Raw genomic sequence first — 17,387 nt, 5'->3', positions numbered from 1 at the left:
CCATTCAAGAACCATTCTGGTACATCTAGACATATGTTCCATGTTGTTCCATGTTGTTCCATGTTGTTCCATGTTGTTCCATGTTCTAGGGAGCAGATGCATGAGGAGACAACATACCTGAGTGCTCCTCCAAGGACAGTCAACGTTTACTACCCATTTGGAGAACACAAACGAGTCGAGCTGTTTCAATTACTTTATGGTTCCTGCTAATCCCTAGTGGGATTTGCACTGCAGACTACTACTGGTGATGACAGTAGCACTGATACAGAGTCAGATGTATTTTCACGCCCCGCTAATGGTTTATCTTATGATTGGGGCTAAAGTAATCTGATACCAGATCTGGGGTTAAGGGCATTCTCTATTCAACACAGCAGTCTCAGCTCGTGGGAATGTCCTCATAGTGAACTAAATGCTACTTTAATTAGGTAACCTCCACTAGAAGAGGCTAAGAGGGGGTCAAAGAGGAGGGCTGTCCGCCGTGTAAGGAGCCTTTTCATAACCGGCGCATAGATTGTGATCAGGTTCAAGGACTGAGAAGTCACATGCCAATCCATTTAGACCAATCCGCTGCCTCGCTGAGTGAGGATACCTGAATGGTAATAGATGCAGCGAAGGTTTGGAAGGTAACATATTTAAGGTTCGTCGTGTGAGAGGATTTCAGCAGGATACAAAGGGCATCTTTCATTCAAACGTAAGGCTGAGGCTCTGGGAGTTGGGTTGGGGGTTGAATGTCGTCTGAATGTTATTGTGTGGCAGTCTTGACCTGAGCAGAAGAGGCTGGGTCTGCGTGAGAGGCTGCCACCCATGTCTGTCTCAATGGTCGCCTGACAGCTGTTTGGGGAGGTGTCCGCACATCCCCCGCATCTCAACTCCAAAACGCCACTCTCCTAGGATTAACACCATCCTATGTGGAGGGTTGCAGACAGAAACATTTAGCCCTGGAATGGTCTGTTCCAGAATCAAAAGGGTTTGTTATTTGCCCTCGAAAGCTGTTACAGAGCACACTAGCCCTGGAACATGGCTCCTACAGACTCCTACACGATTTCTGAGATGTCTTCAGTTTATCTCTTCGCTGGTGTACAGTGATCAAACCCTCACTAGATAGTGACACCGTCCCATGTCAGGAGTCAAAGGTTAAGGGCACCTGTTGACACCTGCACCTCCAAAGAGCAACAGGGCCATAGCACTGTCAGCTAACTCAGACAACTCAGCTAACTCAGCATGTTTCTGTCAGAACAAACAGGCAGGGTTTTGATTTTACTGGTTGACCAGATCTCCATCCCTCTACAGATTGTGTTCCCTGTGTGTGTGTGGTCTGCTAAGCTCTTTTGTGTCTCTGACTCTTCCTGTGTCTCTGTCTGAAGTGGAGAAAACAGCACAACACAGAGCCTGCAAGAGGACATTTGTGGATGACCTACGCCCGATCCTCGAGGAGCATTTTAAGGTTTTAAGGTTTAAGTCCTTCTATGCCCTCCTGACCACCACACCCACCCAGGAGGCCCAGCTCACCCCTCTTTCTCACCCTGACAGGCCTTGCCATCCGGGCCCAGTCGGCTGCCCTCGGGGCACTTGCAGTAGAAGCTTCCAATGGTGTTGCAGCAATGTCCCTCACAGCCGCCGTTAGCAGTCGAGCACTCGTTGACATCTGGGGAAGGAAGGAAAGCCAGAACCTCAGTTTTTATAGCCTACAAACTGCAATGTAAGCAAAACTGAACCCAAGTCCATTGTAAACTGTGGAGCTTTGGAGCTTCTCCTTCTTTGGTTGAATCATTCCCCTCTGTTTTGTAAGACGTTTTTCTCTCTCAAGCATAAAGGAAGTCTCTCCAAACTTTCAGTGAGTCCATTTTCTCACCCTGACTTTCTAGATGTCCCAGCGGTCCAACAAAGGGCCATCTTTAAGACAGACCCAGCTTTAAGACAGACCCAGCTTTAAAACAGACCCAGCTTTAAGACAGACCCGCTTTAAGACAGACCCCGCTTTAAGACAGACCCAGCTTTAAGACAGACCCCGCTTTAAGACAGACCCAGCATTAAGACAGACCCCGCTTTAAGACAGACCCAGCATTAAGACAGACCCAGCTTTAAGACAGACCCGCTTTAAGACAGACCCCGCTTTAAGACAGACCCAGCTTTAAGACAGACCCCGCTTTAAGACAGACCCAGCATTAAGACAGACCCCGCTTTAAGACAGACCCAGCTTTAAGACAGACCCCGCTTTAAGACAGACCCAGCATTAAGACAGACCCCGCTTTAAGACAGACCCCGCTTTAAGACAGACCCAGCATTAAGACAGACCCCGCTTTAAGACAGACCCCGCTTTAAGACAGACCCCGCTTTAAGACAGACCCCGCATTAAGACAGACCCCGCTTTAAGACAGACCCCGCTTTAAGACAGACCCAGCATTAAGACAGACCCCGCTTTAAGACAGACCCCGCTTTAAGACAGACCCTGTAGTGCTTTGATGACTTTGTTTCTAGAGAGAAAAACTAAACCATGTCCTATTCTCAGTCCTGTTGTTCATCTGCTGGGGCCAATGTAGCTGGAAGCAAGGCATAAGGAACAGGGGAAGCTAGCTACATAAGCTAGCTTACATATGCCATACACTTTGGTGAGGAAGAGCCCGGCAAACTCTTGTTTTGAGGTTCAGAGTCAGTGTAAAACAGGTTAAAGCTAAAGGGTAAAGCCAAAGAGCACTCCTTTCATCACTCCACAGACAGATGCTTGGACTTAAATTGCAGTCATTACTTTGCATGAGAATGTAAACAGGTACTTCCAATTAAATGACGATGCTGACAGAGTCAGTCAGGCATGAGCACTGTTTTCATCCTCTTCACATTTTCTCGCTTTCTTTTTTTTCTCCTCCGAAATGGTTTCCAGCTTGTTGCTGCCTGGTTGTTTACCCCTTGTTCTCTTACAGTGAGGGAAAAAAGTATTTGATCCCCTGCTGATTTTGTACGTTTGCCCACTGACAAAGAAATTATCAGTCTATAATTTTAATGGTACGTTTATTTGAACACTGAGAGTCAGAATAACAACAAAAAAATCCAGAGAAATGCATGTCAAAAATGTTATGAATTGATTTGCATTTTAATGAGGGAAATAAGTACTTGACATGACTTAGTACTTGGTGGCAAAACCCTTGTTGGCAATCACAGAGGTCAGACGTTTCTTGTAGTTGGCCACCAGGTTTGCACACATCTCAGGAGGGATTTTGTCCCACTCCTCTTTGCAGAACTTCTCCAAGTCATTAAGGTTTCGAGGCTGACGTTTGGCAACTCGAACCTTCAGCTCCCTCCACAGATTTTCTATGGGATTAAGGTCTGGAGACTGGCTAGGCCACTCCAGGACCTTAATGTGCTTCTTCTTGAGCCACTCCTTTGTTGCCTTGCCGTGTGTTTTGGGTCATTGTCATGCTGGAATACCCATCCACGACCCATTTTCAATGCCCTGGCTGAGGGAAGGAGGTTCTCACCCAAGATTTGACGGTATATTGCCCCGTCCATCGTCCCTTTGATGCAGTAAAGTTGTCCTGTCCCCTTAGCAGAAAAACACCCCCAAAGCATAATGTTTCCACCTCCATGTTTGACGGTGGGGATGGTGTTCTTGGGGTCATAGGCAGCATTCCTCCTCCTCCAAACACGGCGAGATGAGTTGATGCCAAAGAGCTCCATTTTGGTCTCATCTAACCACAACACTTTCACCCAGTTGTCCTCTGAATCATTCAGATGTTCATTGGCAAACTTCAGACGGGCATGTATATGTGCTTTCTTGAGCAGGGGGACCTTGCGGGCGCTGCAGGATTTCAGTCCTTCACGGCGTAGTGTGTTACCAATTGTTTTCTTGGTGACTATGGTCCCAGCTGCCTTGAGATCATTGACAAGATCCTCCCGTGTAGTTCTGGGCTGATTCCTCACCGTTCTCATGATCATTGCAACTCCACGAGGTGAGATCTTGCATGGAGCCCCAGGCCGAGACGGATTGACAGTTCTTTTGTGTTTCTTCCATTTACGAATAATCGCACCAACTGTTGTCACCTTCTCACCAAGCTGCTTGGCGATGGTCTTGTAGCCCATTCCAGCCTTGTGTAGGTCTACAATCTTGTCCCTGACATCCTTGGAGAGCTCTTTGGTCTTGGCCATGGTGGAGAGTTTGGAATCTGATTGATTGCTTCTGTGGACAGGTGTCTTTTATACAGGTAACAAACTGAGATTAGGAGCACTCCCTTTAAGAGTGTGCTTCTTATCTCAGCTCGTTACCTGTATAAAAGACACCTGGGAGCCAGAAATCTTTCTGATTGAGAGGGGGTCAAATACTTATTTCCCTCATTAAAATGCAAATCAATTTATAACATTTTTGACATGTGTTTACCTGGATTTTTTTGTTGTTATTCTGTCTCTCACTTTTCAAATAAACCTACCATTAAAATTATACACTGATCATTTCTTTGTCAGTGGGCAAACGTACAAAATCAGCAGGGGATCAAATACTTTTTTCCCTCACTGTACATTAATACTACAGGCTCTGTGGTGCTGGTATAATGACTCCGAACAGCTCCTTTTTACAGTGAGCTTGTGCATGGAGAGTGGAATGTCTTCAAAAGAGATATCATTCAACACAATATACTGCTAATTCAATCAAGCTGTGTCAATCAACCACACTCAACATGTGTGACAGTTTCTCATTCAAATATTTGAGCTTGCTCCATTTCAAACCCAAATGTGCATAGAGCAATGTTAAATGTTTGCACAATGTCAAAGTTTGTTTCTTTACTTGCATATGGAGTAGCGTTTAAGCTTTCTAGCTGAATCAGTACAGCCGCTGTTAGATGGTTCTGAGTTCCATCATGGCACACTATGGGGACAGGCAAGAGGTCCTTGACTAGAGTTCATTTGTCTTCTGTGTGCTGATCAAACGCTGTGTGGTTTGAAGTCCCTGTAGTTGAGATGTATTGGAACAACAGCTTATTGTCAGTCAGTACAGGAATGTGTGGACAGAGGTGTGAGAATTCTCTAATGCCTGTCAAGGCAATCTCAGCCCCAACACACACACACACACACACACAGGCCAATCCTCCATCCTGACAGCCTCCTATGAGAAGTGTTCCTCTGGTGGGTCAAATCTTATGGTAGAGGAAGACGTTTGACATTCTCCTTGTCTGTTTGCTAATGATTTACTGTAAACCCGTGACTATAAATAAACTAATGGTGCCACTGACCCTTAAATTACCAAACATTTCACAAGCAGAGTTCCCCAAAACTTGATAGAGAGTGAGAGAGAGAGAGAGAGAGACAGAGACAGAGACAGAGACAGAGACAGAGACAGAGAGAGAGAGAGAGAGAGAGAGACAGAGACAGAGAGAGAGAGAGAGAGAGAGAGAGAGAGAGAGAGAGAGAGAGAGAGAGAGAGAGACAGGGACAGAGACAGAGAGAGACAGAGACAGAGAGAGACAGAGACAGAGAGAGAGAGACAGACAGAGACAGAGAGAGAGAGAGAGAGAGAGAGAGACAGAGACAGAGAGAGAGAGAGACAGAGACAGAGACAGAGAGAGATAGAGACAGAGACAGAGACAGAGACAGAGACAGAGACAGAGAGACAGAGACAGAGAGAGAGAGAGAGAGAGAGAGAGACAGGGACAGAGACAGAGAGAGACAGAGACAGAGACAGAGACAGACAGAGACAGAGAGAGAGAGAGAGAGAGAGAGAGAGAGAGAGACAGAGACAGAGACAGAGAGAGAGAGACAGGGACAGAGACAGAGACAGAGACAGGGACAGAGACAGAGAAGGGGGGATAAGAAGTGGAGCCAGCTCTGTGAGTTAGCAGGCGTTTACAACCATTTGGTTCTTTTTTGTTTGTGTAGATTGAGACCACATGACAAATCAGGGTCTCCCCATAGCAAAACTGTGTATGTTGGAGCACAGGTAATTACTGAGCTCAGTCTTAACTCCCTAACCACATAGCTGCCCGTGGCTCTTCTCGTTCCTATCCGAGGGAAGCAGGAAGCACACCACATTATTACCTTAACCGTAGAATAAGTATGGTCATTAATGTTTGTTTAGGCCTTGCAGCTGAGATGTCCTTTTAATCCCCTTTTGAACTTCTGAAGCTTATGCAAAGGGAAATCTAAAGAACGCACAGCAAAAGAGAAGAGTAAAACAACAGAGAGCACTGGAAGACATACAGATGCTTTAAAAACATTCATGTGCCTTTGGCAATAAAAGATAAGCAGGCTGAGAGCTTGCTAATCTGCTCCTGTTGAAGTGCTCAGTGAGCTTTCACACACGCGTACATGATCACACACACACACACACACACACACACACACACACACACACACACACACACACACACACACACACACACACGCCGCGCACACACACGCACACGCACACGCACACACACACTTGCATGCTCACACATACACATACACACACATACACACACACTGTCCATGAGCCTCTGTGGCCTAGCGTGGAGGGAAGACATCCATCCAACAAGAGAAACTGTACAGGAATTCCAAACAGACATCAGAATGACAGTTCCTCCAACTCCGATAGAACAACACACACACACACACACACACACACACACACACACACACACACACACACTGTCACGACTTCTGCCGAAGTTGATGCCCCTCCTTGTTCGGGTGGTGCTCGGCGATCGACGTCACCGGTCTTCTAGCCATCACTGATCCAATTTTCATTTTCCATTGGTTTTGTCTTGTTTTCCTACACACCTGTTTCCAATCCCAGTCATTACATGTTGTGTATTTAACCCTCTGTTTTCCCATCATGTCCTTGTCTGAGATTGTTTTGTTTGTTATTGATGTTGTGTATTTTTTTGTATTGGTGTGCTACGGGTATTTTTACCCATGTTATTTTTATGGACATTGGTTTTGGAGTTTGTGTTTGTTTATTATTTATTAAACAACTCCAGTTCTACCAAGTTTGTTTCTCCTGTGCCTGACTTCCTTGCCCCACACACACACACACACACACACACACACGCGCACACACACACATGCACCACACACACGCACACACACACACTTGCATGCTCACACATACACATACACACACATACACACACACTGTCCATGAGCCTCTGTGGCCTAGCGTGGAGGGAAGACATCCATCCAACAAGAGAAACTGTACAGGAATTCCAAACAGACATCAGAATGACAGTTCCTCCAACTCCGATAGAACAACACACACACACACACACACACACACACACACACACACACACACACACACACACACACACACACACACACACACACACACACACACACACACACACACACACACACACACACACACACACACACACACAGAGCCATCAGAAACACTATCTATCAGACAGCAAATGGTGTTTTATGTCTCTACGAAGTGTTGTTGGTCATGTCAGTGTTTGGTAGCTCGCCATGTCATTATCATTGCACAAATATTATAGGCTGCCATACAGAACACACATAGCAGCCCAGCCGTTAACTGTAATCAGTAGCAGGCGAGAACAGCAGACAGACTGTAGCTAGACATAGACAGATAGAGACAGACAGGCTGTAGCTAGACATAGACAGACCGACTGTAGCTAGACATAGACAGATAGAGACAGACAGGCTGTAGCTAGACATAGACAGACATAGACAGACAGACTGTAGCTAGACATAGACAGACATAGACAGACAGACTGTAGCTAGACATAGACAGATAGAGACAGACAGGCTGTAGCTAGAGATAGACAGACAGACTGTAGCTAGACATAGACAGACATAGACAGATAGAGACAGACAGAGACAGACAGACTGTAGCTAGAGATAGACAGACAGACAGACAGACAGACAGACAGACAGACAGACAGACAGACAGACAGACAGACAGACAGACAGACAGACAGACAGACAGACAGACACAGACAGACAGACAGACAGACAGACTGTAGCTAGACACAGACAGACAGACAGACAGAGACAGACAGAGACAGACAGAGACAGACAGATTGTAGCTAGACAGAGACAGACATAGACAGACAGAGACAGACAGAGACAGACAGACTGTAGCTAGACATAGACAGACAGAGACAGACAGACTGTAGCTAGAGATAGACAGACAGAGACAGACAGAGACAGACAGAGACAGACAGACTGTAGCTAGAGATAGACAGACAGAGACAGACAGATTGTAGCTAGAGATAGACAGACAGAGACAGACAGACAGACTGTAGCTAGACATAGACAGACAGAGACAGACAGACTGTAGCTAGACAGACAGACAGACAGACAGACAGACAGACAGACAGACAGACAGACAGACAGACAGACAGACAGACAGACAGACAGACAGACAGATAGACAGACAGACAGACTGTAGCTAGACACAGACAGACAGACAGACAGACAGACAGACAGACAGACAGACAGACAGACAGACAGACAGACAGACAGACAGACAGACAGACAGACAGACAGACAGACAGACAGAGATAGACAGACAGAGACAGACAAACTGTAGCTAGAGATAGACAGACAGAGACAGACAGACAGACTAGCTAGACATAGACAGACAGAGACAGACAGACTGTAGCTAGACACAGACAGACAGACAGACAGACAGACAGACAGACAGACAGACAGACAGACAGACAGACAGACAGACAGACAGACAGACAGACAGACAGACAGACAGACAGACAGACAGACATAGACAGACAGAGACAGACAGGCTGTAGCTAGACATAGACAGACATAGACAGACAGAGACAGACAGACAGACTGTAGCTAGACATAGACAGACCTACAGACAGACAGACAGACAGACAGACAGACAGACAGACAGACAGACAGACAGACAGACAGACAGACAGACAGACAGACAGACAGACTGTAGCTAGACATAGACAGACAGAGACAGACAGAGACAGATAATGGAAGTGAGTCACCGCTACAGGCAGAGGGGGAGAGAGGGACAGGAAGGAAGAAGAAACAAGACAGTGAGGGAAATAGAGGGAGGGAGATGTACGGATGGAGAGAAAACAGCCGGCAGAGGGATAGAAGGTCCAAAATACACTGCTCAAAAAAATAAAGGGAACACTTAAACAACACATCCTAGATCTGAATGAAAGAAATAATCTTATTAAATACTTTTTTCTTTACATAGTTGAATGTGCTGACAACAAAATCACACAAAAATAATCAATGGAAATCCAATTTATCAACCCATGGAGGTCTGGATTTGGAGTCACACTCAAAATTAAAGTGGAAAACCACACTACAGGCTGATCCAACTTTGATGTAATGTCCTTAAAACAAGTCAAAATGAGGCTCAGTAGTGTGTGTGGCCTCCACGTGCCTGTATGACCTCCCTACAATGACTGGGCATGCTCCTGATGAGGTGGCGGATGGTCTCCTGAGGGATCTCCTCCCAGACCTGGACTAAAGCATCCGCCAACTCCTGGACAGTCTGTGGTGCAACGTGGCGTTGGTGGATGGAGCGAGACATGATGTCCCAGATGTGCTCAATTGGATTCAGGTCTGGGGAACGGGTGGGCCAGTCCATAGCATCAATGCCTTCCTCTTGCAGGAACTGCTGACACACTCCAGCCACATGAGGTCTAGCATTGTCTTGCATTAGGAGGAACCCAGGGCCAACCGCACCAGCATATGGTCTCACAAGGGGTCTGAGGATCTCATCTCGGTACCTAATGGCAGTCAGGCTACCTCTGGCGAGCACATGGAGGGCTGTGTGGCCCCCCAAAGAAATGCCACCCCACACCATGACTGACCCACCGCCAAACCGGTCATGCTGGAGGATGTTGCAGGCAGCAGAACGTTCTCCACGGCGTCTCCAGACTCTGTTACGTCTGTCACGTGCTCAGTGTGAACCTGCTTTCATCTGTGAAGAGCACAGGGCGCCAGTGGCGAATTTGCCAATCTTGGTGTTCTCTGGCAAATGCCAAACGTCCTGCACGGTGTTGGGCTGTAAGCACAACACCCACCTGTGGACGTCGGGCCCTCATACCACCCTCATGGAGTCTGTTTCTGACCGTTTGAGCAGACACATGCACATTTGTGGCCTGCTGGAGGTCATTTTGCAGGGCTCTGGCAGTGCTTCTCCTGCTCCTCCTTGCACAAAGGCGGAGGTAGCGGTCCTGCTGCTGGGTTGTTGCCCTCCTACGGCCTCCTCCACGTCTCCTGATGTACTGGCCTGTCTCCTGGTAGCGCCTCCATGCTCTGGACACTACGCTGACAGACACAGCACACCTTCTTGCCACAGCTCGCATTGATGTGCCATCCTGGATGAGCTGCACTACCTGAGTCACTTGTGTGGGTTGTAGACTCCGTCTCATGCTACCACTAGAGTGAAAGCACCGCCAGCATTCAAAAGTGACCAAAACATCAGCCAGGAAGCATAGGAACTGAGAAGTGGTCTGTGGTCCCCACCTGCAGAACCACTCCTTTATTGGGGGTGTCTTTCTAATTGCCTATAATTTCCACCTGTTGTCTATTCCATTTGCACAACAGCATGTGAAATTTATTGTCAATCGGTGTTGCTTCCTAAATGGACAGTTTGATTTCACAGAAGTGTGATTGACTTGGAGTTACATTGTGTTGTTTAAGTGTTCCCTTTATTTTTTTGAGCAGTATATGATTTTGGACTGACCCAGCAGAGACCATATGTAGCAATCCCTTATGGGTTGAGAGTGCCCTTACTGCATAGAATTAAGGACTGGTGTGCTCAACTCTGAATTCTTTGCATAGAAGCAGTCTCTTTGGCTGCAAGGTTAGAAGTTCATAATATAGACTAAAACCAACTTAAACTGATTAAGGCTGTTGCTGAAACACGTCTGTTCATCTCGGCTCCTAAAAATGAATGAAATCGTTTATGCCTTTTACCAAAGAGTGTGGTTAGCCATGTGAGACTCATCAGGACTATTTTCCACTGCTGGGATTAGGTCATCTCTGAGCCTCACCTGAGAAACATTGCTTACAAACACGTAATGGATGAGATGTGCAGGAAGTGTGTTTGACTGGGTAGTACTGACTATGACTAGAATGTTGTATCCCTGTTGATGGATTGATCTCTATTCTCAAGTCATTTGATCAATGCTTTCACTTGCATTTCCCTACATGCAAATAAACATTGACTCCATTGAGAATAAATATTTGTGCAATGCAAATGACATGGCCATCTACCAAACTGTGTTTATGATGGTAAGGGTAGGTAACAACACATCTGCCACGCTGATCCTCAACAAAGGGGCCCTTCAGGGGTGCGTGCTCAGTCCCTCCTGTACTCCGTGTTCACCCATGACTGCACGGCCAGGCACGACTCCAACACCATCATTAAGTTTGCCGATAACACAACAGTGGTAGGCCTGATCACCGACAACGATGAGACAGCCTATAGGAGGAGGTCAGAGACCCGGCCATGTGGTGCCAGGACAGCAACCTCTCACTCAACATGATCAAGACAAAGGAGATGATAGTGGACTACAGAAAAAGGAGGACCGAGCACGCCCCCATTCTCATCGATGGGGCTGTAGTGGAGCAGGTTGAGAGCTTCAAGTTCCTTGGTGTCCACATCACCAACAAACTATCATGGTCCAAACACACCAAGACAGTCGTGAAGAGGGCACGACAATGCCTATTCCCCCTCAGGAAACTAAAACGATTTGGCATGGGTACTCAGATCCTCAAAAAGTTCTACAGCTGCACCATCGAGAGCATCCTGACTGGTTGCATCAATGCCTGGTATGGCAACTGCATGCTACCACAAGGCACTACAGAGCATAGTGCGTACGGCCCAGTACACCACTAGGGACAAGCTTCCCACCATCCAGGACCTCTATACCAGGCGGTGTCAGAGGAAGGCCCAAAAAATTGTGAAGGACTCCAGCCACCCTAGTCATAGACTGTTCTCTCTGCTACCGCATGGCAAGCGGTACCGAAGTGCCAAGTATCGGTGAAAAAGGCTTCTTAACAGCTTCTACCCTCAAGCCATAAGACTCTTGAATAGTTCATCAAATGGCTACCCGGACTGTTTGCATTGTCCCCCCCCATTTTTACACTGCTGCCATTTATAGTCACTTTACCTCTACCTACATGTACACATTACCTCAATTACCTCGACTAACCAGTCCCCCCGCACATTGACTCTGTACCAGAACCCCCTGTATATAGCCTCACTATTGCTATTGTTTGTTATATTTCTATTTTAACTGCATAGCTGGTAAAGTAAGCATTTCACTGTAAGGTCTACACCTGTTGTATTCAGCGCACGTGACAAATAAACTTTGATTTGATTTGATTCTACTTCAGGGTTTCCCAAACTCGGTCCTGGGTTGGGAAACCCTGCTCTATCACATAAATAATACCCAACAGCTCTTGGACAGGTTGAAAATGTGAATGTCCGCACGGCCTCAGAAACCAAGGATGGGTCGCCATATTGTCATTCCAGGCCACACCCACACTTGGTTTCTAAGGACAAGCAGGGTCACCTGGGAGAGAGAGAACAAAAATAAAGGTTCCCTTGTTACCCCTCCTGCTTCAACCCTGCCATACACCACCTCACCAGCACCTGATCGACCCCTAGCCTCTACCCCCTTGGCACTAGATCTGAGAGGATTGGATTGGTGTATCCAAGAGGTAAGAGGAAAGGTGAAGCTATTCCTTCAAACTAGCCGGCCTATTCAGATATACGGTACGTGAATTGTCTAGGGGTAGGGGTGTCTAGTGATTGATTTGGAGCTCAAAGTTTGAGAGTGAAAGTAGTAGTAGTAGGACCTCCCACCCCAACGCTGCCCTACACACTACCTCAACACACACTACCTCAACACACACTGCTCAACCCAACATTGGTTCAGCACATTCTTCCTCAGCAAGCGTTATGTAAGGAGCCCTGCCGCCCAGTGCCCCGCCCAGCTTCCCTGCTCTTTTCATTAACTCATTGGGAGGTCATATCAGCCCCTGACCCCATGACCCCATCCTCCAGAGATGCCCACTTTGTTCCCATTGGGACTGCAGACCCTGATGAGCTCTCAATAACAGGTCCCCATCGTTAATCATTATTATCCAAGAGCCAGGAGCAGGAATAATCTAGTTGGCAGATGTCGTGCACGCTCAATTAGCATGTGCTGCTGCTGGGGGAGAGGACCTTAGGATTGGTGAAGGCAAGAAGTCAGGAAGTTATCCATTGTCTCAAGCAGGAAGAGGTTACTAGTAACAGCAGAGACGGAAGAGGACACCCCATTCACTGTTTTTTTCTGGTTCAATAAAAGTCAATGAACTAAGTAGACCAGACCCAGCTGCTATTGTTACATTGGTGTCTATGGGAGACACACCCAGTTAAGTAGACCGGAACTGACTATTTTATTTCATTGGTAAACTGAGTGAATTATCTTCATTTATCTACCATCTTTGGTAATAGCCAGCAGGCACGCAAATAATGACCCAACAACGACCCAAATAATGACCCAACAATGACCCATATAAAGACATTAGCAAGCTGTTGCATATCAACAGCTTGTATTTGGAGCATCTATAGATCAATTTGAAGAATTCAAAGAAGTGTGCAGCCAAAAATGTCTGTAGTCTACTATGTTGCTATTTTAAGTGTGGTGACGAGTGGCTTTTATTTAAGTCTACCTCAGATTTATAGTAGAGTAACAATCAGTCTGATTCCTCTGGACCAGAAAGGGAGTTTTTGAAAGAGTTCAGTAAAACAAGCAGCTGTTAGTTTAAGTCCAATATCAACACATTGGTTAATGTAATCAGTGCTATGTGCCACGAGGCCTTGTAATGCATGGTATCATTTTCAAATAGAGTTGGACTGAATGACACTCAGGTGGGCCAACGCTTAAAAAAACACCCATATTAAGTGCTAAGAAAAATACATTCCCATTCATAAATTGTATTATGAATGACTCCATAGAGCACATGTGAAACAATTTTCTTTGAGGCATATTGGAGGAAGTCTATTAGTGTGGGGCTTTGAGGCAGTCTATTAGTGTGGGGTTTTGAGGCAGTCTATTAGTGTGGGGTTTTGAGGCAGTCTATTAGTGTGGGGCTTTGAGGCAGTCTATTAGTGTGGAGCTTTGAGGCAGTCTATTAGTGTGGGGCTTTGAGGCAGTCTATTAGTGCAGGGCTTTGAGTCAGTATTAGTGCAGGGCTTTGAGGCAGTCTATTAGTGCGGGGCTTTGAGGCAGTCTATTAGTGTGGAGCTTTGAGGCAGTCTATTAGTGCAGGGCTTTGAGGCAGTCTATTAGTGTGGAGCTTTGAGGCAGTCTATTAGTGCAGGGCTTTGAGGCAGTCTATTAGTGTGGAGCTTTGAGGCAGTCTATTAGTGCAGGGCTTTGAGGCAGTCTATTAGTGTGGGGCTTTGAGGCAGTCTATTAGTGTGGAGCTTTGAGGCAGTCTATTAGTGCAGGGCTTTGAGGCAGTCTATTAGTGAGGTGCTTTGAGGCAGTCTATTAGTGCAGGGCTTTGAGGCAGTCTATTAGTGCAGGGCTTTGAGGCAGTCTATTAGTGCAGGGCTTTGAGGCAGTCTATTAGTGAGGTGCTTTGAGGCAGTCTATTAGTGCAGGGCTTTGAGGCAGTCTATTAGTGTGGAGCTTTGAGGCAGTCTATTAGTGCGGGGCTTTGAGGCAGTCTATTAGTGTGGAGCTTTGAGGCAGTCTATTAGTGCAGGGCTTTGAGGCAGTCTATTAGTGCAGGGCTTTGAGGCAGTCTATTAGTGCAGGGCTTTGAGGCAGTCTATTAGTGCAGGGCTTTGAGGCAGTCTATTAGTGCAGGGCTTTGAGGCAGTCTATTAGCGCAGGGCTTTGAGGCAGTCTATTAGTGCAGGGCTTTGAGGCAGTCTATTAGTGCAGGGCTTTGAGGCAGTCTATTAGTGCGGGGCTTTGAGACAGTCTATTAGTGCAGGGCTTTGAGGCAGTCTATTAGTGCAGGGCTTTGAGGCAGTCTATTAGTGCAGGACTTTGAGGCAGTCTATTAGTGTGGGGCTTTGAGGCAGTCTATTAGTGCAGGGCTTTGAGGCAGTCTATTAGTGAGGTGAAGTATTTGGATCTGAACAAGCTGATCCAAAACTACATTAGAGTACAGACGGTAGCCGTTCAGTTAAAATCACATGATGGGAATGGCTGTATAAGATACTGTTTATGCAAGACGGATGTCAAGGTAAAAGGCGTCAATCAAAGACACAATGACAGAAAAGTTGAGAATTACAATGATAGCTGAGGATATGGTTAATATTGAGTGAGGTGTAAGGTGTGAAGTGTTAGCGTATAAGGGCTGAGCTGTTGCGTTATTACATGTACGAGGCAGAGTGAGTCAAGTTAATATCCAGTTGGGTTGTTGAACATATTAATGTAAAGATGGCCATGATACAGGTCCTACGTTTTCAGTCAGTTGATGAGATGATGTAGTCAGAGTGGGTGGGCAGAGGAAGCCATAATGCAACAGCAGGCTGCAATGCATCATGGAGCTGGGTGTCACATCAGTACCTGCATCCCCTGACTATGACCATCCAGGCCAGGCCGAGTCGTATGGCATCAGAATGTGGAGGGGTTTCGTTATGGATGCCATGCAGCCTAGGTTGGAGTCAGAGGGAAACATCAAGGCAACATAAAGGCACCATTCCTTTTGGCACTCAGCCCATCAATTCTGCCCAGCCTAATGTGCTACACCTCTGTTAAGACTATACAAGTGACACACTCTCCCTCTGAAGCTCCCTTAGACCATGCTGAGGTCATACTGTGTGTGTGTGTGTGTGAGTGTATGTGTGTGTGTGTGTGTGTGTGTGTGTGTGTGTGTGTGTGTGTGTGTGTGTGTGTGTGTGTTTACATATATACTGTGAAGATAAGTTGGTCTCCATTGAGACAATACAGTACATCCAGGGTCTAGAGGACTAACAGATTTGGATGCTATAACACATCCCACACACGCTTCAGTCCAGCTTGAAATACAACAACATCCCATTTATCATCCTTGACATCCACCAGCCATAAAGCACCCAGTGACCCGGTGGGCCTACAATAAACCCACTCTCTGAACCCCTCAACTCTCCTGGGTCTCTTACACCTTCCTCTACGTTAACCTTGACCTCCCCTCCCAGCTCACTGTCCACCTCCCTGGCCTCCACTGCACTGGGTTGATCCAAAACCCACGGACCGCCAGTTACCCATCCCTGCCCTGGGACATTAACCATCCGCTAACTGAAGAACTGAAAGACAGACTGACTGACCCACACTGGTTAGGGCCATTTGAGGAGGTAATGGGGTTTCTACAACAGTTCTATATGGAGACAGCTAAAGAAACACACAAGACTGTCTCCCTGATGCAATGGCTGTTTCTAACTACAGTATGAGCCTGGTTGTAGCCACAGTGTCTTCTGACAAGATAACAAAGGTAACTCCACTTGCCGAGGAAACGCACACAAGCCATGTCCTCTCTCTCACGTCCCTTAGGATAATGGGTTAAGCTAGCCATATCTCAGGGACACCACTATACAATTTGGATACACTTGTGCTTCACATCGGTGGAACAAGTCCATGTATAAACCTGTAATAAATGGAAAGTGTTTCTCCCCTGACAGTTCTCTGACAAATGGTGATTACCGCTTCCCATCAGGTCCTGGAACAGAACAGACAGCCGGTGGAACAACACTCCGGTGCTCCAATGCTCTTACATAGACTACAGGCCCTCCTGCTAACCTCATTAAGTGTTATTGGCATTGCCGGCCCGGTCCTCTCCCTAAATCCTCCCCCCCCCCTACACCCAGGAACGTCTCTCTTCCTTCCCCCAGAAGACTGACCTGTTTGAAGTGAAAGAGCACCAGATAAATCAGGTCCTGTGCTGCTGAATCCTAGCCTGTTAAGTCTCTCTTCACGCAGTGGACCACTGCTGTGCAGCTCTATGGAAACCTGTAGGTCTCAAAACTCGGGAGGACAGAACCAATTGCCATACTTTCATTTATTATTCAACTCCTCTGAATAGCTGGAATTTGAACCTCAGAGAGGAATGAATAGGATTTCAAGCACACTGTATGTCTTGAGTTCCCACATTTCTTTTGTAACAGTTTGCTGGAAAAACATAGTCTGGAGATTAAGGGGAAAATATTGATCAGTTGTCATGGCAATATCTGATTTCTAACACATCCTTTAGATCCAGCTTTTTTTCTAGAGAAAGTAGAAAAAGGAAATACAAAGTATAATAAGTAAGTAATCTGATATGATTTGGTCAAGGCGTCGTTATTTCCCCAGAGAACTACTCATCAAAAACAAACACCATTTTGACAGCTTGTTTGTACAGTTGTAATGATAAATGATGAAATACGCAAGCATAGCAATCCCATATTTCATAACTCAAATATCCACTTGGTAAAC

General features: G+C 46.4%; 1 protein-coding gene across 1 annotated transcript in view; it reads right to left on the bottom strand.

Moving 5' to 3' along the window:
• LOC106612564 (multiple epidermal growth factor-like domains protein 6) overlaps nucleotides 1–17,387 on the bottom strand; it is a 112,872-nt gene that overhangs the window by 68,137 nt on the left and 27,348 nt on the right. Inside the window, exon 5 of the mRNA XM_014213832.2 lies at nucleotides 1,523–1,645. Coding sequence (XP_014069307.2) covers nucleotides 1,523–1,645 — 123 coding nt within the window. The remainder of the gene's footprint in view (nucleotides 1–1,522; nucleotides 1,646–17,387) is intronic.

The sequence above is a fragment of the Salmo salar genome, chromosome ssa09 (genome assembly GCF_905237065.1).
Source record: "Salmo salar chromosome ssa09, Ssal_v3.1, whole genome shotgun sequence".
NCBI classification, from domain to species: Eukaryota; Metazoa; Chordata; class Actinopteri; order Salmoniformes; family Salmonidae; genus Salmo; species Salmo salar.
The sequence above is the reverse complement of the archived record's forward strand: the minus strand, read 5'-3'. Positions and strand labels throughout refer to the sequence as shown.